This window comes from Lepidochelys olivacea, assembly GCF_965140295.1.
Source record: "Lepidochelys olivacea isolate rLepOli2 genome assembly, chromosome: 9".
NCBI classification, from domain to species: domain Eukaryota; kingdom Metazoa; phylum Chordata; order Testudines; family Cheloniidae; genus Lepidochelys; species Lepidochelys olivacea.
The window spans coordinates 49693775-49719091 of NC_140419.1; the positions used below are offsets into that span (position 1 = coordinate 49693775).

The 25317-nt window shown below is 44.1% G+C and overlaps 1 protein-coding gene across 5 annotated transcripts in view; it reads left to right on the forward strand.

Annotated features, from left to right (window-relative positions):
• MAP3K13 (mitogen-activated protein kinase kinase kinase 13) overlaps nt 1-25317 on the forward strand; it is a 129883-nt gene that overhangs the window by 71707 nt on the left and 32859 nt on the right. For all 5 annotated transcript variants that reach the window (XM_084639331.1, XM_084639330.1, XM_084639328.1 and 2 more), the window contains one exon: nt 15537-16108. In XM_084639331.1, the coding sequence (XP_084495457.1) occupies nt 15610-16108 (499 nt within the window). In that variant the 5' untranslated portion in view covers nt 15537-15609. The remainder of the gene's footprint in view (nt 1-15536; nt 16109-25317) is intronic.

Consider the following 25317-nt stretch of genomic DNA (forward strand, 5'->3'; position numbering starts at 1 on the left):
TTTTAAGTCCCTGCTGTCATTAACTTATGCCTCTTAATGAATCAATGATGGATTATTGCAAGATCAGTAAAACACCCTGGCCAGATTTTCAAGAGAGACTCTGCACTGGGGTCTACAGTTTTGAGTGTCACTAATTTGCACCTCTAAAAACCCACATTTGCATACACCCAAAAAGTAGACATGTAAATACTCAAATTTTCATGCGCAGCTGCCATGTATACCTGTGGCCTGATCTTTCTGGAGATTCACCTGTGCAGCTCCCACTAAACTCAGTGAAAGTTACGTGCACACCAGGACGATTGGGTCCCTGTGAACTGGGGCTTTTCCCCTGAACTAATAGATGGAGGCCTGTTTAAAAGTTTGGTTCTTATTAGACAGCATTTCAATTAAATGTCTCATCTCTCTTTTTCCCCAGTGAAACTATAGAGTAAATATATACTCCCAAAGAGTAGCTCTTGTATCATGTAGGTATTAAAGTTCAAAAGCAAGAAAGGGTGTGTTGGGGAGGAGGGAATCCATGCATCGTTCTGTCTTTCAAAGCATGTAGAAAATAACTATGCACCCAAAGGGACGTGGCAGGCTTGTGACTGCCTAGACTTCTCTTCCATGGAAATTAAAATATAAAATTATATCAAATGGGTCAAAAGAGATCAAACTGAATTCAGATTCCTTGATTCATTCATTGGGGTTCCTGAAAATAATAGCATTTTATAGTGCTGTCCATCTTCAAAGCCCTGACAGACATGAATTAATCCTTACAATTCCCCTGTGAGGAAGATATAGTGTTCATCACAGTTATTACAGGCAGGGAAACTGCTAAAAAGTATATCCCATTGGCTAGTGCTGGAGTCTCATTACATGATCACACGTCTTAATGCAACAGCACCACCCTGGGACAGTTAATGTTGATGTAGTAGCGACTGTGAATATTTTCTGGCTTTTGTGGTTGTAAACTATTTCCATTTAAACGATGCAATAACTTTTTTTTGCATTCAGTACTCTTGGTCTTAAATCAGGTTTTAAGGGGAAAAGGGCAAATTTCTGTAGGGTGGGAGAGAAAGGGGGAAAGTAGTAGAGCCAGCAGCATATCCAAGTCCATGCTAGGGAATTAAAGGGTTTTTCATAATACGGAGACAGCTGAGAAAAGATGAGTAGACAAGGGAGAGAAAGAGACTAATGGTCAGTCCTAAATTTTGGTCCAACCCAGCTTCCAAAAGCAGGAAGTGGTATGAAACAGGAACAAACATTCTTCTGTCATCAGAGATGACCCCTTCTCCCAAAGAGATATTTTAGAAGATGATGTTTCTGTTGGTTGTATTTTAGGACCATAGTAAGTGTAAAAATCATTATGCAACATCATTTGTTTTCTATAGCATTGAGTTATGCGGTTGTAGGACAATGGGAATGCAAAGTCCTGGTGGGGGAAAAAAAAAGTACAATTTTAACAGATTCAAAAATACCTAGAAAGTGTCAGGGGGGGCATATATATGTGTAGTGTGGTGTGGTTCTACTTTGTATTTCATAAACTGCTCCCTGTAAAAGATGCTTGCATTAGTAGGTGATTTAGGACCCAATCTAACTCCCATTAAAGTGAATGGAAAGAGTCTCATTAAGTACAGTGGGAGCTGTATCAGGCCCACTCAGTTCCCAGGAACTGGAAGCAAACCTTCTGGTTCAAATACCACTGCTTGGCATTTAACCCTTCACTTCCACTTGGACTGCTCAACTGGAAACACAGTTGGCTCGCACACATAAGGGTTAAGGTCATCCCAGCACTAACAAGAAGTCCTTGATCAAGTGTGCTGCTAGCTAGTCAGAGGAACAGCCGGATTCTGGTTAACCTCTGGTTTGAGGCAAGCAAGAGGTTCAACTTTAGCAAGAGCACAAGAAATGATTATGTCTGCAAAGCTACATTTGAGTGGCTCATGGCTTTGGGAATCGATTCAACCAGCTATCAATGGAGAGAGCGAATCAATCAGCTCAAGACGGACTGCCACAAAGTCAAGGATGCTAACAGCACCTCTGGAAACTCCCCATCTTCCTGCCATTTTTACAAGGAATTCAACTGCCTCCTGGGAACTTCTGCAAGCACAGGGCCCACTCTGTGCACAACAGTCTGCTGAGCAGGGATGTGACTCTTATAACCCCCCAGTCACAGGCACTGAGGGATGATGGGCAAGAAGTGGCCCAGGTGCTGAGGTGAGTGCAGCGCACCCTGGGTCTGTATTCAGAGGAGCAGAGTGGTTCTGGGGGACAGCCTGCAGTGGAACCAGCAGAAGAGGCTGGTAAGTTTCTGATGCCATTTTTGTTGTTAACATATGGATGAGAGGGATTTCTGGCTTATAGCCATATTGAGTTATTAGTACAAGCCGGGTTTATAGTGTGCTTCTGTTCAGGGTGGAACCCGCATCATTTCTGTAGTGCCCTCCTCCCTCCCCAGCCACCACATGGGATTCAGAATGGACACTGGGAGCTGAGAAAACACAGCTAAGGTGTTACGATATTTTTACTAGTTATTCACTAATTGATCGAAATATGGCTTAGGGCACTACAATGAGGAGCCTCACATACACCTGCCTGCTAATACTGCGGCACCTTATAAATCAGCTGTACCTGCACTCTTTCAGATCGCCGGTTAACTGAGTAAAAAAAAAGTTGGCTATAATGAGACCAAATGAAACCGGAGTCTGTGTTTGGTCCATAGCTAGCTAAATCCAAATTACAGTGCAGGGTGGGTGCATATCTGTGTTAGGAGTCCCCATGGCTGGCAGTCAGTCAGGTCTGTCCATGAATGCAGGGTGCTTACAAGGAGGCTGTACTACACCTTTATGCTACATCAGCATCTTGTCGATTTTTAGCATGGATTTTCACCCATTGCTGCTTGTTGAAGAAAGCAAATCTCTCATGGAGTTAGGAACTCTGGGCCATTGCTTACCTTCTGGAGCAGGGCATACTTATTAGGGCCACCTCTGTAGTTCATAAGTCCCCTCCATTTGGATGCCTGCTAGTCAGTCACCAGATGCTTTAAAATCTCCTTAGCCCACGAATGGCTGTCCTCCACTGGCCTGGAACAGAAGTTCATACTTCCACCTAGGGACCTCTAGAATATCAATGTCCTCCAGAGCTTGCCCTGCCTGAAAGGATTGTAAAATCCATAGCTAGTGACAACCTCCTCTTCCCCTGGGAAAAGTAGTGAGGATTTATAAATCACTGTAACTGAATTTTTGTATGTGTATCTTACCCTTATGTGTGATGGCTTTTGGTGCTGCTCCATCTGGAGTAGCCGCTATTTTGTGTGAATAAAATAAAGCCCATTGATTAAAATGTGTAGTCTTTTGACCTTGAAGTAAAGCAGCTCCCTTGAAAGAGTAGAAATGTAATTTTTTTTATCATGGTCAGATGATAATGTGTTCTTCCATTTTCCTTTCAAGGCCATTTCACCTCTGTAGGGCAAGTGCACGGACCCAGGAGCTTGGGGGAGTAGATGCCTCCAACTACATGCAGGGAGAAAGAGTTCAAGATGTGTTGATGGGAGAGATTCTCGATAAAACCGGTCAGCAGACTTTAACAGAAGGACCAGATTGAGTACCAGAAAGATAAGGATGCAAGAAAGGTGGAAAGAGAGAGAGGATGCATAGCATGAGGAGCGATTGGTGGCACAGTTCTTGGAGCATTACCTCAGGTTGAGGAAGGAAAGGAGACCGCAGCAGAAGGAGCTGTTTGAATATTTGCTTATGCTTGTGGCCACCAGAGTGTAGGTTGCAGCATCCGCTCCACTCCCACATTCACTTCCTGCTCCATCCCTATGTCCTGAGTCCCCTCCACGTTATCATGTCTTGCAGACTATACAGACTTTGGACAGTTCAGGGGTTGGCTGGACCATCTCATAGCCAATGAATACTATTAAAGGGAATGTTTAAATGTACCCTGTGTTTTCCTCCTTTCCAGTCCAGTTGCAGCCTGCATGTGCAAAATACACTGGAAAGGTCAAGGAGAACAGAGGAACAGGAGACACCCAGAAACAGCTGTCAGTCTTATTTGGAAACATGCACTGTTCACTGTTTTTTGCACCGTTTGGATATTGTGTTGTATGTTTGGATGGCAGCTGGTCTGCATGTCTGGGTTTTACACTTTTCTTTCATGTTTAAAATAAATATTAAATTTGCACACATAGCTTCTTTAGCAAATTTTATTATATGTAATGAAGTAGAACTTCATGACAGTACCCCATAAGTTGTGGGTTCAAGTACATGGCTGGCCTCACTAAAGATTTTTTTTTAAAATGCAATGTCATAGTAATCCATAAGCATAAAACATTTCCATACATTTCAGCACAGTGAGCAATACACTATGTGTAGTGGTACATTAAAGTGTTTACAAACCGAATTAAAATTCTTCCAGAGCTGCTCCACACCCAAAACCAGAATAATTACAAATAGCATTTCAGGCCCCCCGCCTCTCCCAGTGCATAGGACCATGTAAACCTATCATGTGGGTGCGTGAAGCATCCCTGATTTCCACTGTGCATGTGAATCCAGCCCTGGTAACAGATGCACTTTCTGGCTGTGTGTGAGTCCACTCTTAGTAAAAAGATTTTTCCTTGTCCCCACAGACACTGTGCACAGCACAACAGGCCACAACATTGCAGACTGGCATCCAAAAGGTTGTGAAGGCAGCGCCAATGATATTTCAATCTTCCAAATGCATATTCAACCACCATTGTACAGCTGCTGAGTGTATAGTATGAACCTTCTTTTACCAGGGCTTCTGTGAACAGGATAGGGTTTCAAAAGTCATGGAAAAATGGGGTATGCAAGGTCCCCTAGAACAACAGTAGGGAGAGGGATTCCATTTATAACTGTTATTTGGTGGAAATAGTGTCCCAGCTTGTCCACAAAGGTAAAATCCTGATCTCTGGAAAACCCTGGCATCATGCCCCTTGCCAGTGATCCCACATTAGTGTCCATGCATCTGCCATTGTGGTTGACAAGGGCCTGCATAACAATGGAGTAGTACCATTTGTGGTTTATATTCTCATGTGCTCCTTGTGGAGAGCAAACTAGGCATATGAGTCCCATCAGTGGCCGCTGAGCAGTCTGGAAAGCCCATTCTCTCAAAGTCAGCAGTAATTTCAGGAACACTTATGCCTACTACCTTTGGCTTTATCAGGAGACAGGGAGTTGGGGGGTGGTGGATAGGGATGGGGGTCCTGGGAGGGGGCAGTCAGGAGACAAGGAGTGGGGTGGGGGTTGGATGGGGCAGGGGGGCCTGTCAGGGGGGTGGGGGTGTGGTTAGGGGTTGGGGCAGTCAGGGGACAGGGAGCAGGTGGGGTTGGATGGGGGTGGAAGTTAGAGATGGGGTCCTGGGAGGGTGTGGTCAGGGGACAAGGAGCAGGGAGGGTTGGATGGGTTGGGGGTTCTGAGGGGAGGCAGTCGGGGCAGGAAGTGGGTGGGGGTGGATAGTGGGTGGGGGGCCAGGCTGTTTGCGGAGTCACAGCCTTCCCTACCCAGCCCTCCATACCATTTTGCAACCCGGATGTGGCCCTCGGGCCAAAAAGTTTGCCCACTCCTGAGTTAGACCCTGAGCATGTAAGCAAGAACCAGTCAGCCAAGCACCTGAGAGAGACAGTGTGTTCCATGCCAACTTTGGAATCTGGCCTACCCTATCCAATGTCCCATCTCCAGCCAGGGCCATTCCTGATGGTTCAGAGGAAGAAGACCCCCCCCCCAAAAAAAAACCCAAAACACTGTGTGGGAAGAATCCCTTCCTACCTCTTGCAGATGGCTAGCTGAATCCCTGAAACCTGAGCTTTTAGGAACATAAGACATTAACAGGAAGAGCATCCCAAGCAATGCTGTCATAGTGTCCCACTAATAAATTTGTCCAGCTCTTTCTGAAAATTAAGTTGTGTGCCCCTACAACTCCTGTAGGGAGGCTGTTCCAGAGCCTTACTCCTTTGGTGGTTGGAAACCTTCTGATTTCCAGCCAGAATTTGTTCATAGCCAGTTTATATCCATTTGTTCTTGTGCCAACATTGTCCTTTAGCTTAAATGGCTCTTCACCCTCCCTGATATTCCCTATCCCTCTCCCCTCCATTTATAGAAAGCAATCATATCCCTTCTCTGCCTTCTTTTTGCAAGACTAAAGAAGCCAAGCTCTTCTAGTCTCTTCTCATAAGATAAGCCCTCCATTCCCCTTATCATCCTAATAGCTCTTCTCTGCACCTCTTCCAGTTTGAATGATTCTTTCTTGAACATGGGTGACTAGGACACATTATTTCAAATGAGTATTACCAGTGCCTTGTACAAAGGCGTTAATACTTCCCTTTCTCTCCTGGAAATGCCTTGCCTGATACATCCTAGGATCGCATTTATCTTTTTCACAGTCACATCACATTGGTGGCTCACAGTCACCCCGTGATTGATCCCCACAACCAGGTCTCTCTCCTCCTCTGTTGCTTGCAACTGATGACCCTTAGCTTGTAGCAGAAATTCTTATTTTTAGACCCAAAGTTGTTACAAGATCCTGTTGGTATCATTTTTATTAGTGTAAGAGAGACAAGGCAAATTGCCACGTTTATTGTAAATACAACAAAATATTCCTATATGCAATTTCTATATAGATCCATTCACACACAGGTTCTACATAAAGGTTGTTATAGTTACCAGCCTAGATGTTGCTCGTGCCAAGTCACTGGCCAGGTGACCTGGACACGAGAGTGGAGCCAAGTTGTTGTCAGATGCGCATCCGATGCTCCTGGAGGGTGGTCGTAGAACCAGACTCAAAGAACACAGTCCCTGGACCCTATTTTTATAGGTCTCTGGTTCAATACAAGTCTATGGAAGTTGCTTCATCATGCTGAATTTACAACTGAGATGACCATCAATCAGCTCAATCAGCAGGTGGTACATCCATGATGGCTAGGTGTTATCTTCTTGTTCTTCGTTTTGGGTGGAATCCAGTTCACCCCTCTGGGGTCATCCAGTTATCTCTATTTTGCATATTCTTCGGCCCATCGATATCAAGGTTGAAATTCTTAGGATTAGGCTGGCACCATTTACTAACCAATTATTTCCCTGATTTAGGCTCTCAGTTCCATGCACTCATCATTCTTTTACTTAACAACACAATCTATGACTCTTGATTCATTTAACAAGTTTTATCCCACTATCTATTTTTCCCTCTTTGGATACCAAGATTTACATAGGCATGACAAGGGGCCCCCAAGGGGGAAGAGCATCAGGGTGGTGTTTTAAAGAACAGCATTGTTTCCTCAAAGTTCTTATCACTTTCCAACACAGACTCTTTGTCCTGTATCAGCCCAAAATAATTAGCACTTTGGTCTTGCATTTGTTACAGAGTGAAATTCAACAGCATGGAACTGATGTTCATACCTTTTTACAATACCTATATACTCTTTTGTCTATCTTTATTTCTACTACTGCATAATTAGAATTCTATCATACTTATATAACTTTGAGGGCGACCCAACAAAGTGCATGACCTTGCAAGTTGTACTATTTTATCCCATTTCTATCACTCCAGTCTTATAGCTCTTCCTGTATAACATTCGGATCCTCCTCTGTATTGATGAAGATTAGTCCCAAGACCCCGATCTTTGAGGAGCTCCACTAGTAACCTCTCTCCAGTCTGATAGTTCAGCTTTCAGCACAACCTGTTGCCTTCTCCCCTTTAGCCAGTTTGTTATCCACTTTCCAATTTGTGTACTGATCCCCATCTTCTCTATCTGATAATTTCCCATGTGGTTCCGTTCCAAATGCTTTACTGAAGTCCAAGAATATTAGAGATACTACACTTCACTTATCTAAAAGATCAGTTATTTTCCCTAAGAAAGAAATCAGGTTAGTCTGGCATGATCTACTTTTGATAAATCCATGTTGCATTCCAGCTCCTTTAGCTCTGTGAATTTAGTTATTTTTGTTCCAAAACCTTGCATACTACTGAGGTCAGACTAACCGGTCTGTAATTGCCCAGATCACTTTTCCCCCCCTCTTATATATAGGTAGGACATTAGCTATTCTCCAGTTACATGTTACTAACCCCAAATAGATAGATGTATTAAAAATCCTTGCTACTAACGAGACTAGCAATCTCATGTGCCAGTTCTTTCAGTATTCTGTAATGGAAGTTTAGTCCTCCCAGTGAGTACGCATTAAGCTCTGTGTTCCTTAGTCCTCCCAGTGAGTACGCATTAAGCTCTGTGTTCCTTATTATTATCCTTATTGAAAATTGAGGCAAAGTATCATTTAGTTTTTTGGCCTTTCATCTCCTTCCTATCCATACTGCATAGCAGCCAAATTTCATCCATCCTTATTCTCTTTTTATCTATATAACGAAAAATCCTTCTTATTTATTTTAATGTCTTTGGCAAGTGCTGATTCAGCTTGACTTTTAGCAGTTCTCACTTTATTCCTGCATTTTCTAACCTCCATGATGTAGCTTTCTTTGCTGATCAACAACTTTTTCCATTCTGAATAGGCTCTCTGCTTACTCCTAATAAGCTTTTTGAGGTGGTTGTTCACCCATCTGGGTCTGGAGCATTCCTCCACAAGTTTTTTCTCTTTTACTTGGTATTCCTGTTTTGGATTGTTTTGGATAGTTGATTTGAAGAAATTCCAAACCTTTTCCCCATTTAAATCCTTAAGCTTTTCAGTCCAATTGACTTTAACTAATTCCCTTTATTTCCCAAAGTCTGCCCTTTTGAACTCAAAACCCATAGTTGATTACCCGGTTTTGATTATCCTTCCATTTAATTTAAACTGAATCAACTTGTGATCGCTCAATCCAAAGTTATTCCTACAACCAACCCTTCTATGATGGCCTTACCAAAGCCAAGTCTAAAATTGCATCAACTGAAAAATCTCTGCCAAAAGGTTTGCCAGTGTCTCACAGATGCTCTGCCTGATTCCTGAAATAGGACTGACCCAGTGAGCTGGAGAAGTTCTTCCACCAGGTCGGAATCTATGTTGATGACTCTTGCTGCTGGGAGCATGCATATCTGAAAATGGCTCAGCTGGATGTATCAGTGGGCTCATGGAGTATGGACACACAAGGTGTCCTACAGTCCACTATGAACCAAGCCCTAGAGTGGCAATAGCTGGTATGGGTTCTAGGATGGAACCATGGGATAAGCTGGGGTATGCATAATGGTCTCAAGTTGCAGTGGGGGAGGTTTAGATTGGATATTAGGAAAAACTTTTTCACTAAGAGGGTGGTGAAACACTGGAATGCGTTACCTAGGGAGGTGGTAGAATCTCCTTCCTTAGAGGTTAAGGTCAGGCTTGACAAAGCCCTGGCTGGGATGATTTAACTGGGAATTGGTCCTGCTTCGAGCAGGGGGTTGGACTAGATGACCTTCAGGGGTCCCTTCCAACCCTGATATTCTATGATTCTATGCCACCAGAAACAGAAGGTCTGACTTGAGTCTGCATCATGCAGTATGGAGATGTCAGCAGTGTTGGGTGGCCCATGCTTACAGTGCAATGTGGATGTTTAAGTACGGGCTTAAAAACACCAAATCTGGAAGCCTGGGTCCCACAGACACAAGCTTACTATGCAGTGTAGCCATCGCCACAAAGGCAGAGCATTCGTTACGGTCACAGACGGCATTTACCTGACTGAGTTGTCCATTCAGAACAGATCATTACTTTTGAGTGCTGTTGTCATGCCAAACCCTCAGATGTTTGGCTTCAGTAGGCTGTGTGCGTGTGTGTGGCTGCTGTTAATGTGTCTCTCTGTATATGTGTGAGAAGCTCATTTATGAGATGGAAGCCACCAAGAGCAGAGAAGGAATTTGGCTATTTAGCTAGGGGGAATTTCCTCTGAATTTCCTGGGTTTTTCCCAAATGTGAGTTATGAGACTGATTCAACTGCTCTTTTATTCCCTTCTTGATGAACTGCCTTTTCTAATGCTTTTAAACTGCAGCTAAAGGCTGTCTAATGTGCTGAGATATCAGGGATGTCAGGTCTGGCTCTTCCATAAACAAAGATGCACTTCCTGTTTCCTTCATTCAGGGAGCTAAATTGTAATGGTGTGGATGGAAGACTGTTTTCCATGTGACTGAGAATAATTTACAGCAGCTTGTGATCATACAAAAATTATACTTTGCTTCAGAAGTTCCATTGTAGATTTAAAATACCTTTTTTCTTAGCTGCAAGAATAAGCATGAGCTGATCAAAACAGCTTAGCTCAAATCCGAGGTTTTGCCTTGCAACATGCTGCTGCAGTAGCATTCAGTGAAGTCTGCATAGCTTAAATACATGCATAATCCTTTGTGCATACACATACATCTAAGAACTTTTGACTTGAAGACTGTTTCTGCAGAGGCATTATTAAGCTTGAAAAACAGAACACCCCCTGAGCAGGTTGCCTATTAGAATTTTTCAGAATACCTTAACCAATGATGGTATGATTGGCTGTAAAATCAGGTTCTAAGTGTTTGCAGAGACTGTTATATTGTTTTTAGCAGTGTAGCCCAGTATGTTGTACATTTTCTTTACCCTCCTCTACCTAAACACGAAGTCTTCAGATCTTAACCCTGGCTAAATCAAAGTAGTATTTGTTCTACCTTATATCTTAATGTCAGTGACTCTAAAGATGTGAATGTGGTTCCTTGCTAAAGAAGTCCTTTAACAGAATGCCGTCTTTTTTAATCATTCTGGGCCAAATCCTCTGTTTCTCCTCCTGACACACAGATTATTACTGGATTGCTCAACAGCATTAGTATACTTCTGGTGTAGGAATAAGGTATACATTTTAATACCTTTAATTTACCTATTATGAAAGCGCCATTGCAGTTTCACAGTTAAGATTGAGTTGAATTTTAGTCATACAGCAGGGATTCAGCTACTTTGTTACATAGGAAGAATATAGTGTATTCTCCCCAAAATTATAGCACTTGCTCTTTAAGGACAGGTTTGATTTTCTGGGCATTTACAATAAATCCATTAAGATCTTAATATTTAAAATTAAAAATAGGTCTACAATGAAGCAGAGAAACTGCCAGCTAGTCCTGCCCCATTATACCTGCAGCCAATTCCAGGCCTGTAGAGTGGAGAAAAGGAGAGAGCCTGGCTCATTTTGGGGCTGACTGGTGGAGCTATGACAGGAGCTAGCCACCTCTCTATGTGAGGGGAAGGATCACTAACCTGCCCGCCAAGGCAGCCACCTGGAAGGAAGCACTGTCACCCCAGCCATGGGAGACTGTGGAGGAGACCTAGGAGCCTTCAGCTATGGAGGCTGCTGAATGGGCAAAGCCCAGGGATGTTGTAGGGCTCAGCATGACCAACTTGCAGCTGCCCAGTCCAAAGGAGACTGAGTCTGTGACAAGGTGCTGCTCACGACCCGTGAGAGGACCCTATGGGAAGCAGGCCACCCAACTAATTGGACTAGAGTTGCCACGCCCCAAAATGAACAGACACTGGTAGGAAGTAGCCCAGGGCAGCAAATTTGGACTCCCTACAACAGAGGTGGGTAAACTACGGCCCACAGGCCACATCCAGCCTACGGGACTGTCCTGCCTGGTCTTTGAGCTCCCGGCCCGGGAGGCTAGCCCCCAGCCCCTCCCCTGTTGACAATCCTGATTCAAACCAAGTTTTTGGATTCAAGGATAAAGTGTTCTCCCAGAACTGGATGAGGTGTTCTGGATAAGCAGAGTGGAAAAGGTCTCAGAGGGAATCCCAGCAACTGATAGGTCTCAAAGTGTAATTGTAATCTGGGAATCATCATAGAATTGGTGTGTTTCTAGTAGGGGCACACAGAGATTGGTTGTTGGCCCTGCACTATTTAACCTTTTTATTAACAACCTGGAAGAAAGCATAAATTCATCATTGATAAAATTTTGCAGATGACACAAAAATTGGGGGAGTAACAAACAATGAAGAGGACAGGCCACTGATTCAAAGCAAACTGGATTGTTTGGTAAACTGGGTGCAAGAAAACAATGTGTTTTTCTATGGGGGAAGGATAGCTCAGTGGTTTGAGCATTGGCCCGTTAAACTCGGGGTTGTGAGTTCAATCCCTGAGGGGGCCATTTAGGGGTCTGGGGCAAAAATTGGGGATTGATCCTGCTTTGAGCAGGGGGTTGGACTAGATGACCTCCTGAGGTCCCTTCCAACCCTGATATTCTATGATTCTATGAAATATAAATATATACATCTAGGAACAAAGAACACAGGCTATACTTACAGGATGAAGGATTCTATTCTGGGAAGCAGTGACTGAAAAAGATTTGGGGGTCATGGTGGATAATCAGCTGAATGTGAGCTCCCAAGGTTATGCTGTGGCCAAAACGGCTAATACAATCCTTGGATGCATAAACAGGGGAATCTCAAATAGGAGCAGAGAGGTTATTTTACCTCTGTATTTGCCATGCTGGAATTCAGCAATCAGTTCTGATGGCCACAATTCAAGAAGGACGTTGATAAATTGGAGAGGATTGAGAGAAGAGAGTGATAGACTCAAGGAGCTCAATCTGTTTAGTTTAACAAAGCAGAGGTTAGGGGGAGACTTGATTAGAGCCTGTAAATGTCTACATGGGGAACAAATATTTAATAATGGGCTCTTCAACCTAGCAGACAAAGGTATACCAAGATCCAATGGCTAGAAGTGGAAACTGGACAAATTCAGGTTGGAAATAAGGTGTAATTTTTTAATGGTGAGGATAATTAACCATTGGAACAATTTACCAAGGGTTGTGGTAGATTTTCCATCACTGACTACTTTTAAATTAAGATTGGATGTTTTTCTAAAAATATCTACTCTAGGAATGATTTTGGGGAAGTTCTATGTCCTGTGTTATAGAGGACTTCGATCCTTCTCATTACATTTGATTTAAAGCCAAAAGTCAGTGTAACACTACTGAGTTTTAATGACCATTTTTATTAACCAGTTTATTACTCTAATTATGTAGCAATAATATAATTTTGGCATCATGTATGTCTCATTTAATCTTTTATGCAATCTCCTTTAGCTGTTTGAGTAAACTTTTGAGCCACTTTTGTTGAGAGCCTGCTTTTCTTTAATCCCTTGTCTGATCTTTTAGATCAGGCCTCATTATTGGGGAAGCAAGCCCTAAGTTGAGGTTATTTTCCAGTATAAAAGATTCTGGAGATTTGTATTTTATTTTTAGAAGCTCTAATATCTCCATTGTTTGCAGCAAGCTTTTGGAATTTGGTCAGGAGAAAGCCTTGGAGCCAGAGGAAGTGCCCTTAGTTTGTCTCATAAACTTCTGTTCAGGCTTGAATGAAAGATGACCTATTGAAAATTTTAATTTTCCTTTCTCTTGCTTGCATTGTCAATAAAATGTTGAGAGTCTGCCAAAATTCTAACTAAATATGAGCTCATCTAAGGTCATGACCATGCTCCTGCAACCATCGCCCAGCGCACTGTGTTGGAAAGCTTGGGAGCAGCCCCTCTGGGAGGGAGAGTCTGGGAGGGACTCTTCCTGTCCATCTCCCCAACCCCCAAACAAGCCCCAATGGCCAATCCCCCCCCCACCCCCGGATGATAACCTGCTGTGAGTGAATGTAGTTAGTCCTATAGCGCAGGCTGTGCTGTCCAGAGTTCAAACCCTGATGATGCATGATGGGGTTGTTAGAGGTGCAACAAATATAATTTACATACTTTTTTCCTTTAAAAGACCCTAGGAAATGACATACACTTTTTAAAAGAATGTTATTTAGGTTGCAAAGTCAAGCACTCAAAAGTTAGGAAATCCCAGAATTCAGGTTGCCTGTGCAATCTTAATTCGGCCTCCTGTGCTCATGCATTGATAGTCTTTAGTTACATGATTACATACTATTTTTGTTACTTTCAAGTACTTGACTTTATAACCTTAATAGCATCATTTTAGTGTGTGCTTTATATATAAAACTGTATGTGTATTCAGAGAAAGAGATGAATGATACCAAAAAAACCTCAGGCTTTTGGACTTCCCCCGGTGGTGGTCTTATTATTTTATCTATGCAATGTACTGCTCCCTCAAAGAGGGGTAGAACACAAGCTCGGGGTGACGATTTTCAAACATCCTCCTGATGTTAGCTGTCTAATACCATATTTAGTCACCTGAATTAAGTAGTCTAATTTTCAAAAGTACGGAACACCCAGCACCTTCCATTGAGGTTCTGTGGTCTCCAACCTCCTCCATTTCTTCCTTTTGGTGGCTGTTTTCAGACTTCAGGACCTTTGTTCTTTGCCTAGGGAAACTTTTCTGGCTTTTTAATCAAAAATCTCCTGTTGACATATTGAAGTCAAGGGGAGTCTTTCCATTAATTTCAATGAGATTTGGCTTGTGCCCTCAGAGCAGTGGGAGTGGAATAAGCATTTTGTCTCTGACTAGTGTGTGATGGTGGGATATGTCTGTATAAAAGGGGGAACTCCATTTTGTATTATGTGCTGAACTCATGTCTAGCCCAGCCAAGGTTAATGAATTGCATTCCCAGTAACTTCCCTCTTCAGGAAAGGTGCTTGACACCAGCACTGAGAAGCCATCACAGAGCAATGGGGGCCTATAATTCTGGAATGGCTCTTTATTACTACCCCACCTCCATGGAACAATCAGTGTTTGCTCCCCTTCCTACTGACCCCTAGGCTGGAGCACTCCAGGGGAGCACATGGCAAGGAGAGGGAGACTCTTTAAAAGAGGGTGTGCTGCTCTGAGCAGAGGGCTGACTGTCACCACATTAGCAGGAGAGAGAACACAGAAGGGACTGTACTCAGCCTGAAATACTGACAAACCTTGGACTCACAGAAGGGACATAGATCAGACTAAGGGAGGCTGTGTCTCTGGACTTTTGTTGTGTTTGAAGAGATCTTTAACTCTTGATGCTGTCAAGAGTAAAGTGACTGTGGTCAAGAAATTTGTTTGCTACCCCTGTGTTCTTTAATGTCCTGTCCCATTGTCCCTGAAGGGGCCAAACTAGAAGCCAGAGTGACCACATCAAGGTGGAACTCTGAAGGAATGCATGTAAGCGACTGGGGGGCTCAGGAGGTCTGAGACACTGGTTTTGAGGTCTGGGGTGGCTGGATCATCCCAAGGGAAGGGCTCAGACAAAGGGTCTGTCCTGCGTAGCCAGAATCTTTACCCAGACAGAGTTGATGTGGAAACACGTGAGACCTTGCAGTTGGGTCCACTTAGAACAGACTGGTGTCTGTGCAGAGGGGTACTGGCCCTGGTGGTAACATAGTGCACACAGGCCTTTCCTGTAAGAAGACTCTCATGGGTCAGCCATTGCCAGTTATCTGAGTTTTCCAAAAAAGAGTCATGGTGGGTAACCCAGAGGAGAAATAACAAGGACCATCCCATTGATGATGTGCACTGAGTTAAATGTCAAAGGGAACAAATGTTGTCATTTGTAAATTTCAATAATCATTTACCAAATATCATTGGGCCTCCAGTTTTCTAGTTAAACTCATTATCAGATCTTCTCCTGAAAAGAGCACAAAACAGAAATACCATATAGTAGTGATTAAGAAAAGAAAAAAATATTTCTTATCCCATTTTCTCTCATTCCAGGTGCTGGGGCCATTTGTTGCATCTGAATTGTGTATCATTAGTTCTCTAAGCACCGTATCGGACTACCTGCTTCATGCACATGCACGGCACCATGGCCAGTCCTCAGGAGCACCTGAGCTGGCCTTCCTCTACAAACTTGATCACCAAGACTTTCAATGAAGACAAAGACTTCAGTGGGATACATGGTGATCATGCACCCACTGGAAACCATCCTTCACCTGAGATCATAGAGGATGTGCGAGAGAAGGGCTTACTTCAGGCAGATCTAATAGAAAATGTGGGCAGTCCAGTCACCACAGCAGTGTTGACCAGCATCAGCGAGGACTCTAGGGACCAATTTGAGAACAGTGTGCTGCAGTTGAGAGAACAGGATGAAGCAGAAACAGCTGTGCCTCAGGGCAACAGTAACACGATGGATGGAGAGAACAGTGGGACAGATGACATTAAAATTCAGTTCAGCAGATCCGGGAGTGGGAGCAGTGGGTTTCTTGAGGGACTTTTTGGCTGTTTGAGGCCTGTATGGAACATCATAGGGAAAGCATACTCCACTGACTACAAACTGCAGCAACAAGGTAAGCCTGTGCCACAGAAATGCTCCCAGTGCATTTCTTCTTCCCTTCATTTCTTTTAAAGTGAAGTGTGTGAGGATGCTAAAACAAATGAAATCCCTTTCCCAGCTTTCCACATGACCATTTGTCTGACATTCTCTCATACCTAACATACAGAGTTGCACAGAAAACATTCACTCCATAGTGAACCGCAAGCGCAGAATTGTATAAGCTAGAGCTGGAAAAGACTACTTTTACATGATCTACTCCATCCCCTGAACTGGGAAGTGGCGGACTTCGAAGTTGAGACAATTATTTAAATTAGTCGGGGTGTGGTGGGGTGGTGCCCCGCTCCCAGGCCAGACTGGGCTACAGCAAGCCAGAGCGGCTGCGCGGTCAGCCAGCCAATCAGGGCCAGGCTAGGCTCTATATAAAGGCTGCCCAGGCGAGAGGCGGGGAGTCTCTCCCAGACCTTCAAGGGAGAAGGTCTGTCTCCTGAGCAAAGGAGACCAGCACCCAGGACAGCGCAGTGCTGGGCAGGCTTGCGGGAGCTGAGGAAAGCTCCAGCCCCATACCTGGCAGGCTGCAGGCCCTAATAGAAGGGCCCACAAGGTGCAAGGGGGCCGAAGGGGAAGCAGCCCAGGGAGGAGAGGCGGACAAGGGGAGTGAAGGAGGGCAGGGAGGCTGCCGCCAGAGGGTCACTGGGTTGGGACCCAGAGTAGAGGGCGGGCCTGAGTCCCCCTTTCCCCCTTGTCCTACACCTGGCCGTTAGAAGTGGCCATAATGGACTGCACGCTACCCCTGATAGAAGGGGTTAGACTTTGGGGATTGGTTGGCCACTGCAGCTGGGGTGAAGCGAAAAGACTGCTGTTAAACCTCCCCCCTTCCCTGGAAGGGGGTGAGCATGGACTAGGGGGCAATGTCCTGAAGAGAATGCTACAAGAAGGGAGCAACATGGGTTCAGACACCAACGGAGGGTGAGAGACGGACGGGACACCACCAGTGGAGGGTGCTCCACGTGGACTGAGCTAATTCCCAGAGGTACCAACAGGAGGCGCTGCAGTGGTGAGACCCAACCCCGTCACACAGGACTAGAGAAATCTATGGGGAACCTAAGGAACGTAATCAAGTTAGGTGATTGGGCAGCACATGGCTGATTAAAAATAATGTTGACAAATGCAAGGTAAGGTACAGTGGAGGAATAGTTGGAACTCCTCACACACCTTCCACCATACAATCTTAATGCAGGATTTTCCCGTGCTGAATGTATTAGCTAGTGTTGTGTCCAGTCTGGTACTAAATATATGAAACATTGGGGCTTCCATCACTTCCCTGTGAGAATATTCCACTGCCTCATACATCTTGTTGTCAGGAAGACTTTCAACATTTAACTTTTCGCTCCCTTTTACCTCCCCTCCCTACCACGCTGAACAATTTTTCTGTGATCTTGGTGTTTACACTTTTCATATATTTGTGGACAGTTGTTATACCCTGCATCCTTTAATTCTGATACAAAAGAGCAGGACAGAAAGAGGTGGCATGAGAACAAATGGATTGCCAAAAATTATGGCTATTAATGAAAATTGTTAATGTGTTAATGAGGTTATGAGCGTAAGGCCTACATATAGTATATCTTTAAAAGTATAACCTGTCCCCAGCTTTGGGAAAGGAAAAAGACAGATTAGAACAAGTTGTCATTTGAAATAGGGAGGTGTGACGGGGTGAACACACCTCGCACTGGACTGGGAAAGGTTAACTCCTCACTGTGGGCAGAGGAAGCCACGCCCCCACATCCCTACTGGGCATGCTCTAGGTGTAGCACCAGTATAAGAGGGAGCAGCCCAGCTCAGTCTGGGCTGACTGCTGGAGAGGAAGGATGCTCCTTGCTGTCTCCTGACCAGGAGCCACTGACGCCCTGGCCCGCGGAAGCCAGAGGCGCCAAGACCCAAGCAGATGCCCAGCTACCTGTGGATGCACCAGGGAGGTCTGAGCTACAGGGAGTTGCACTGGCCAAGGAACCCAGAGACCCCAAAGATGTGCAGACTGCCACCGGAAGTAACATGGTAGGTAGGAAGTAGCCCAAAGGAGGACTAGCCATTGTCCTGATGATGGTCAACGTGTTGCAGACAGATCCCCGCTGACCCAGTGGCAGACACTCACCACTGACAGGGCCCTGATCTGGGATCCGGTGGAGCAGGGAGGACCCAGTCCCCCTACCGTGGCCCACACACCCCAATGGACCGCAAGGCCATACAGCCCCGCCTGGAGGGCAATTCTATTGTAAGGAATGTGGGTGAAGCCAAGCAGCTACAATTAAGATTTTTGTACACCAATGCAATGAGCCTGGATAACAAAATGGAGGAACCCGAACTACTGGTGCAGGAAGTGAAACCAGATATTATACGGATAACAGAAATATGGTGGAATAGTAGTCATGACTGGAGTACAGGTATTGAAGGATGTGTGCTGTGCAGGAAAGACGGAAATAAAGGCAAAGGTGGTGGCGTAGCATTGTATATTAATGATGAGGTAGACTGTAAAGAAATTAGAAGTGATTGAATGGGTAAGACAGAGCCTGTTTGGGCCAAAATCACTTTGGGAAAGAGAGCTACTAGAGGTTCCCTAGGGATAGTATTTGACGTATTCTGCAGACCCCCAGGATCTGATTTGGATATGGATAGAGACCTCATTAATGTTTTTAATGAAATAAATACTACTGGGAATTGTGTGATTATGGGAGACTTTAACTTCCCAGATATAGCTTGGAGGACAAGTGCTGCTAATAATAGTAGGGCACCGATTTTACTGGATGTGATAGCTGACAGATTTCTTCACCAAATAGTCACTGACTCAACAAGGGTCAAGCATGCCCTTTTAGATTTGGTATTGGTGAGTAGTGAGGACCTCATGGAAGAAATGGTTGTAGGGGACAACTTTGGTTCAAGTGATCATGAGCTAATTCACTTTGAACTAAATGGAGGGCTAAACAAAAATAGATCTACAACTAGGGTCCTTGATTTCAAAAGGGTTAACGTAAAAAAATTAAGGGAACTGGTTAGGGAAGTGGACTGGACCGAAGAACTCAAGGATCTGAATGTGTAGGAGTCTTGGAATTATTTTATCAAAGTTGCAGAAACTACCTGAAGCCTGCATCCCAAGCAAGGGGGAAAAATTCATGGGGAAGTGTTGCAAACCCATCTGGATGAGCAAACATCTCAAACAGGTGATTGAGAGAGCCTACAAGGAATGGAAGATGGGATGGATGAGCAAGGAAAGACCTCTTGGAGGTCAGAAAGTGTAGGGATAAAGTGAGGATAGCTAAAAGCCAAGCAGAGTGGGACTTTGCAAAAGGGAATCAAAACCAATAGTAAAAGGTTCTACAGCCATATAAATAAAAAGAAAACAAGGAAAGAAGAAGTGGGACCACTAAGCACTGAGCGTGGGGTGGAGATTAAAGATAATCTAGGCATGACCCAACACCTAAACAAATACTTTGCCTCAGTTTTTAATAAGGCTAATGAAGAGCTTAGGGTAGTGGCAGGGTGGCTAATGGGAACTAGGATTTTGAGGTAGAAATTAGTACATCTGAGGTGGAAGTCAAACTCAAACAGCCTAATGGGACGAAATCGGGGGTGGGGGGTGGGTTTGGATCATTTTCATCCAAGAATATTAAAGGAAATATTAAATGAAATTGCAAGCCCAATAGCAAGGATTTTTAATGAATCTGTAAACTCTGGGATCGAACCCTGTGAATGGTGAATTGCTAATATAGTTCCTATTTTTAAGAAGGGGAAAAAAGGTGATCTGAGAAACTACAGACCCCTTAGTTTGACCTCAGTTGGTATGCAAGGCCTTGGAACAAATTTTGAAAGAGAAAGTAGTTAAGGTGAACGGTAACTGGGATAAAATACAATGTGGTTTTACAAAAGGTAGACCGTGCCAGACCAACCTGATCTCCTTCTTTGAGACGATAACTGGTTTTTTAGACAAAGGAAATGCAGTAGATCTAATCTACCTGGATTTCAGTAAGGTATTTGGCACAGTTTCACGTGGGAAATGATTAGTTAAATAGGAGAAGATGGGGATTAATATGAGAATTGAAAGGCAGATAAGAAACTGGCTGAAAGGGAGACTACAATAGGTCATACTGAAAGGTGAACTGTCAGGCTGGAGGGAGGTTACTAATGGAGTTCCTCAGGGATCAGTCTTGGGATCAATCTTCTTTAACATTGTTATTAAAGACCTCAACACAAAAAGCGGAATTGTGCTAATAAAATTTGTGGATGACACAAAGTTGGGACGTATTACTAATACGGAGGAGGACCAGAATATCATACAAGAAGATCTGGATGACCTTGTAAACTGGAGTAATAGAAATGGGATGCAATTTAATAGTGTGAAGTCCAAGGTCATGCATTTAGAGACTAATAACAAGAATTTTTGCTATAGGCTGAGGACATATCAGTTGGAAGTGATGAGGAGGAGAAAGACCTGGGTGTATTAGTTGATCACAGGATGACTATGAGCCGCCAGTGTGATGTGGCCGTGAAAAAGGCTAATGCAGTCTTAGGGTGCGTCAGGTGAGATATTTCCAGTAGATACAGGGCAGCGTTAGTACCATTATACAAGGCACTGATGAGATCTCATCTAGAATTCTGTGCACAATTCTGGTCTCCCATGTTTAAAAAAGATGAATTCAAACCGGAACAGATCCGAGGAAAGGAAACCCTATTTTATGAGAGGAGACTCAAAGAGCTTGGCTTGTTTAGCCTAAGCTAAAGAAGTCTGAGGGGAGATATGGTTGTTCTCTATAAATACATCAAAGGGATAAATACCAGGGAGAGAGAGAGAAGTTATTTAAGTTAAGTGCCACTGTGGACACCAGAACAAATGGACATAAACTGGCCCTCAAAAGTTTAGGCTTGAAATTAGACAAAGGCTTCTAATGATCAGAGGAGTGAAGCTGTGGAACAGCCTTTCAAGGGGAATAGTGGGGACAAAAAATCCTAACTAATTTAAAGACTGAGTTTGATAAGTTTATGGAGGGGATGGGTATAATGAGACTCCCTACAATGACATGTAGCCGATCTGTGACTGCTAGCAGAAATTATCTCCAATGCTTGGTGATGGGACACTAGATGGGGAGGACTCTGAGTTACTACAGAGAATTCTTTCGCAGGTGTCTGGCTGGTGGGTCTTGCCCACGTGTTCTAGGGTCTAACTAATTGCCGTATTTGGGGTCAGGAAGAAACTTTACCCCTGGTCTGATTGGCAGAGACCCTGAAGGTTTTTCACCTTCCTCTGCAGCATGGGGCACTGGTCACTTGCAGGTTTAAACAAGTGTAAATGGCAGTCTCTCTGTAACTTGAAGTCTTTAAATCATGATTTGAGGACTTCAGTAACTCAGCCAGAGGTTAGGGGTCTATTACAGGAGTGGGTGGGTGAGGTTCTGTCACCTGCATTGGGCTGAACACCAGCTAGATCAGGGGTTCTCAAACTTTTTTTTGCTGAGCCCCTCTTTGAAAATGTTTCACGCTGTGATGACACACACACTCCAAAAGTGAGAGCAAATTACTATGCATACTCATAGGAGCACCAAGTTAAGTATGTAATCATTATCCCTGCAGTCAAAGGCACTGAAGCCTTTCAACAAATGTAAAGTAGGCTTACCATATTTCAAGTTTCCAAGTAGAGGACACTGCCGGGGGGAAAGGGAAGCTGGGGATGGGTGGGTACAGCAATACTGTACCAGGCCACCCTTACTTCTGCACTGCTGCTGGCAGCAGTGCTGCCTTCAGAGCTGGGCAGCAGCCCTCGCTCTCTGCCCCCCCAGCTCTGAAGGAGCGCTGCCGCCAGCAACATTACAGAAATAAGAGTGGCAATACCATACCGTCTCACAATGCCCTATAATAGCCTTGTGACCCTCTTCTGTGTCGAGACTGCCAGTTTGAAAAGCGCTGGACTAAATGATCACGATGGTCCCATTTGTCCTTAAAGTCTACGAGTCTGTGTGTGTGAATAAATATGATGGCTACAAATGTTCCTTGGAAATTTGTAACTGTTTGTTGAATAACAGAAAACCAAATTTTTAGAGGAAACTGTCCAGACTGTATCTTCCATAAAGTGCCATAGTCCCCCTGTGTTGATGATGCATCCTTGGACATAGTGTGTCATGGAAAATGTAGTCTGGCTAGGGAACCTGGCCCATACAGGAGACTGTGGTCAGAAGACCCTGTTGCAGTGCTGCGGAAGAATATCTGAATCAAACTTTTTGGTTTTTCGATGTTTGGGTTTTGGCAAAAAACTTTCCACCGAAATCAGACACAGCCCATTCTATGATGCAATCTGCTTCTCTGGTGGAGCATACGTGTTTGGTGAAGGCAGTTTTAAAACCACCAGAGAAGTAGATCTCATAATGTAACAGGCCATCCAGATACCCAGGAGAACCTGCTTCAATACAGGGGGAAAAAATCCCATTAGTCACACTCTGCTAGTTGTCACTTGTCACCCCACACTAGACCCCATATGGGGTATCAAACAGTTACAACCCATATTTGATGGAGACCACTTCTTGATAAAAATCTTTCCGAAACCCCATCTTCTGGCTTTCAAACAACCCCCCCATCCCTAACCTCATGAGGCTTATCAGAAACAAGCTCCCCATAGACCAGGACTCACCAATTCAAAGTGGTACCAGATTCTGCCAGAACAGATGCAAAACTTGTAGACATCTTTCCACTGCTACAATGATCAATACCCTTTCAAGATCCATGCCTGTTACAAGATGTACCTCATCAAATGCCCAAACAACAACAACTATGTGGGTGAAATGAGACAATCACTATGCTTTCAAATGAACTCACACAGAAAAATGATAAAAGACAAAAACACCTGTGACAAAGCTCTGTCCTTGCCTCCGTGGGTCCCACGTTTCCTGGTGGATTTCGCTAGCCTCAGAGGTTCACTGTGACCCTCCATGTAACCCTTCTCTCTCTAGAGACAAGGGTCACAGTCTACTGAGCCATGTTCATCATAAGCCAGTGAGGGAGGTGAGGAGAAGTTATCCTTCCTTGCACAGTCTCTGTTGTCTCCCAGTCTCAGTGATTAATCAGACGGGAAAGGGGGAGGGGAGCCCAGGCCCACCCTCTACTCCAGGCTCCAGCCTAGGGACCCTAATAGTATCAGCTATGGTAACTGACCTTTTAGAAACATGACATGTATAATTCCGTGGGCTACTTCCCCCACAGCAGCCCTCACTTCCTCAAGCTCCACTTCACCCTTACCTCAGGGCCTCCTTCCTTGTGCCTGATATGGTGTGTACTACTCAGTCTCTCCAACAGCACAGTTTCCTCCCACAGCTCCTGACATACCCACCCACCTGACTAACTGGGAGGCTTTTAACTAGTTTCAGCCAGCCCCTGATTGGCTTCAGGTGTCCGAATCAACCTAGCATTCTCCCTGCCTTCTGGAAAGTTCTTAATTGGCACCAGGTGTCTTAATTGACCTGAAGCAGCTGCCATTTCACTTATCCTGGTACCAGGGATTTGTTTAGCCTGGAGCTAATCTATCTATCTCCCACTACTTTTCTATAGCCATCTGGCCTTGCCCCGTCACACACCATACCTTTCATGGGCAAATACTTTTCATAAAGCAATCATTTAATATCTGACCTCTCAGTCCTCATCCTTAAAGGAAATTTGCACAGCATCTTCAAAAGAGCCTGGGAACTTAAATTCATAACTCTGCTGGACACCAAAAACCATAGACTTAACAGAGACACTGGTTTTGGGGCCACTTACAGCAACTTGTAACATACGCTGCTTCCTACTAACCCACCATTCTCCTACTTGACTCCAGAGGTGTTAATTGTGCTTTTCATTTTAAGTGGTCTCTTACAACATGTGAACCATTTATGCTTAACAATCTATCCCACTTGTATTTATCTTTGACACTGTAGTTTCCTTCTCTAGACCTGAAGAAGAGTTCTGTGAAGCTTGAAAGCTTGTCCTTTCCATCAACAGAAGTTGGTCCAATAAAAGATATTGCTTTGTCTCTCATATCCTGGGACCAACATGACTACAACACTTCAAACAAATACATTAACTGACATTTTCCATTTAACTTCTATGCCTTTAAAAATTAGAGATTCATAGATTCCAAGGCCAGAAGGGACCATTGTGATCATCTAGTCTGAACTCCTGCATTACACAGGCCAGAGAACTTCACCAAAGTAATTCCTAGAGCAACACGTCTTTTAGAAAAAACATCCAATCTTAATTTAAAAATGGTCAGTGACAGAGAATCCACAACACTTGGTAAATTGTTCCAATGCTTGCTTACTTTCACTGTTAAAAATGTATACTTTATATTGAAATCAAGATGATAAAATTAGTAGATATCAAAGTGCAATCTGGGGGGCAAAGTTCAAGTTGTGATGTGAGGAAACATGCATTTCTTTGTAGTTCTGAAGAAAAATGTGTGTGTTTTATTATGTAGTCAGTGTAACTCTTATGATGTACTTAACATATCTTGCTTTAAGTGCTTGGGTTTTCTAAATGATGTGTTAGGTAACTTAGTTGTTGTCACTGAGCAACCTTAGCTGTCTTTTTAAACAGTTTTTAGTTTTTATACCAGTGGTGGGCAACCTGCAGCCTACGGGCCACATGTGGCCCATCAGGGTAATCTGATCGCGGGCCGCAAGACATTTTGCTGACATTGACCGTCCTCAGACGCAGCCCTCTGCAGCTCCCAATGGCTGCAGTTCACTGTTCCCAGCCAATGGGAGTTATGGGAAGCGGCAGACTGCACATCGCTGTGGCCCACCGCTTCCCGCAGCTCCCATTGGCTGGGAACGGCGAACTGCGGCCACTGGGAGCTGCAGCGGGCCGTGCCTGCGGATAGTCAATGGTCAGCAAAATGTCTTGCAGCCCACAATCAGATTACCATGATGGGCTGCAGGTTGACCACCACTGTTTTATACTCGGCCCACTGTTGGCTCCATATTTATTGCCTTCCCTTCTGTGCCCTGTTTTACCCCATTTAAACAAAAATGATTAAAGGTCTAGAAAACATGATGTATGAAGAAAGATTGAAAAAATTGGGTTTGTTTAGTCCGGAGAAGAGAAAACTGGGGAAGGCAGGAGGTAACATGTCAAGAGTTTTCAAGTACATTAAAGGTTGTTACAAGGAGGAGTGTGAAAAATTGTTGTACTTAACCTCTGAGGGTAGGACAA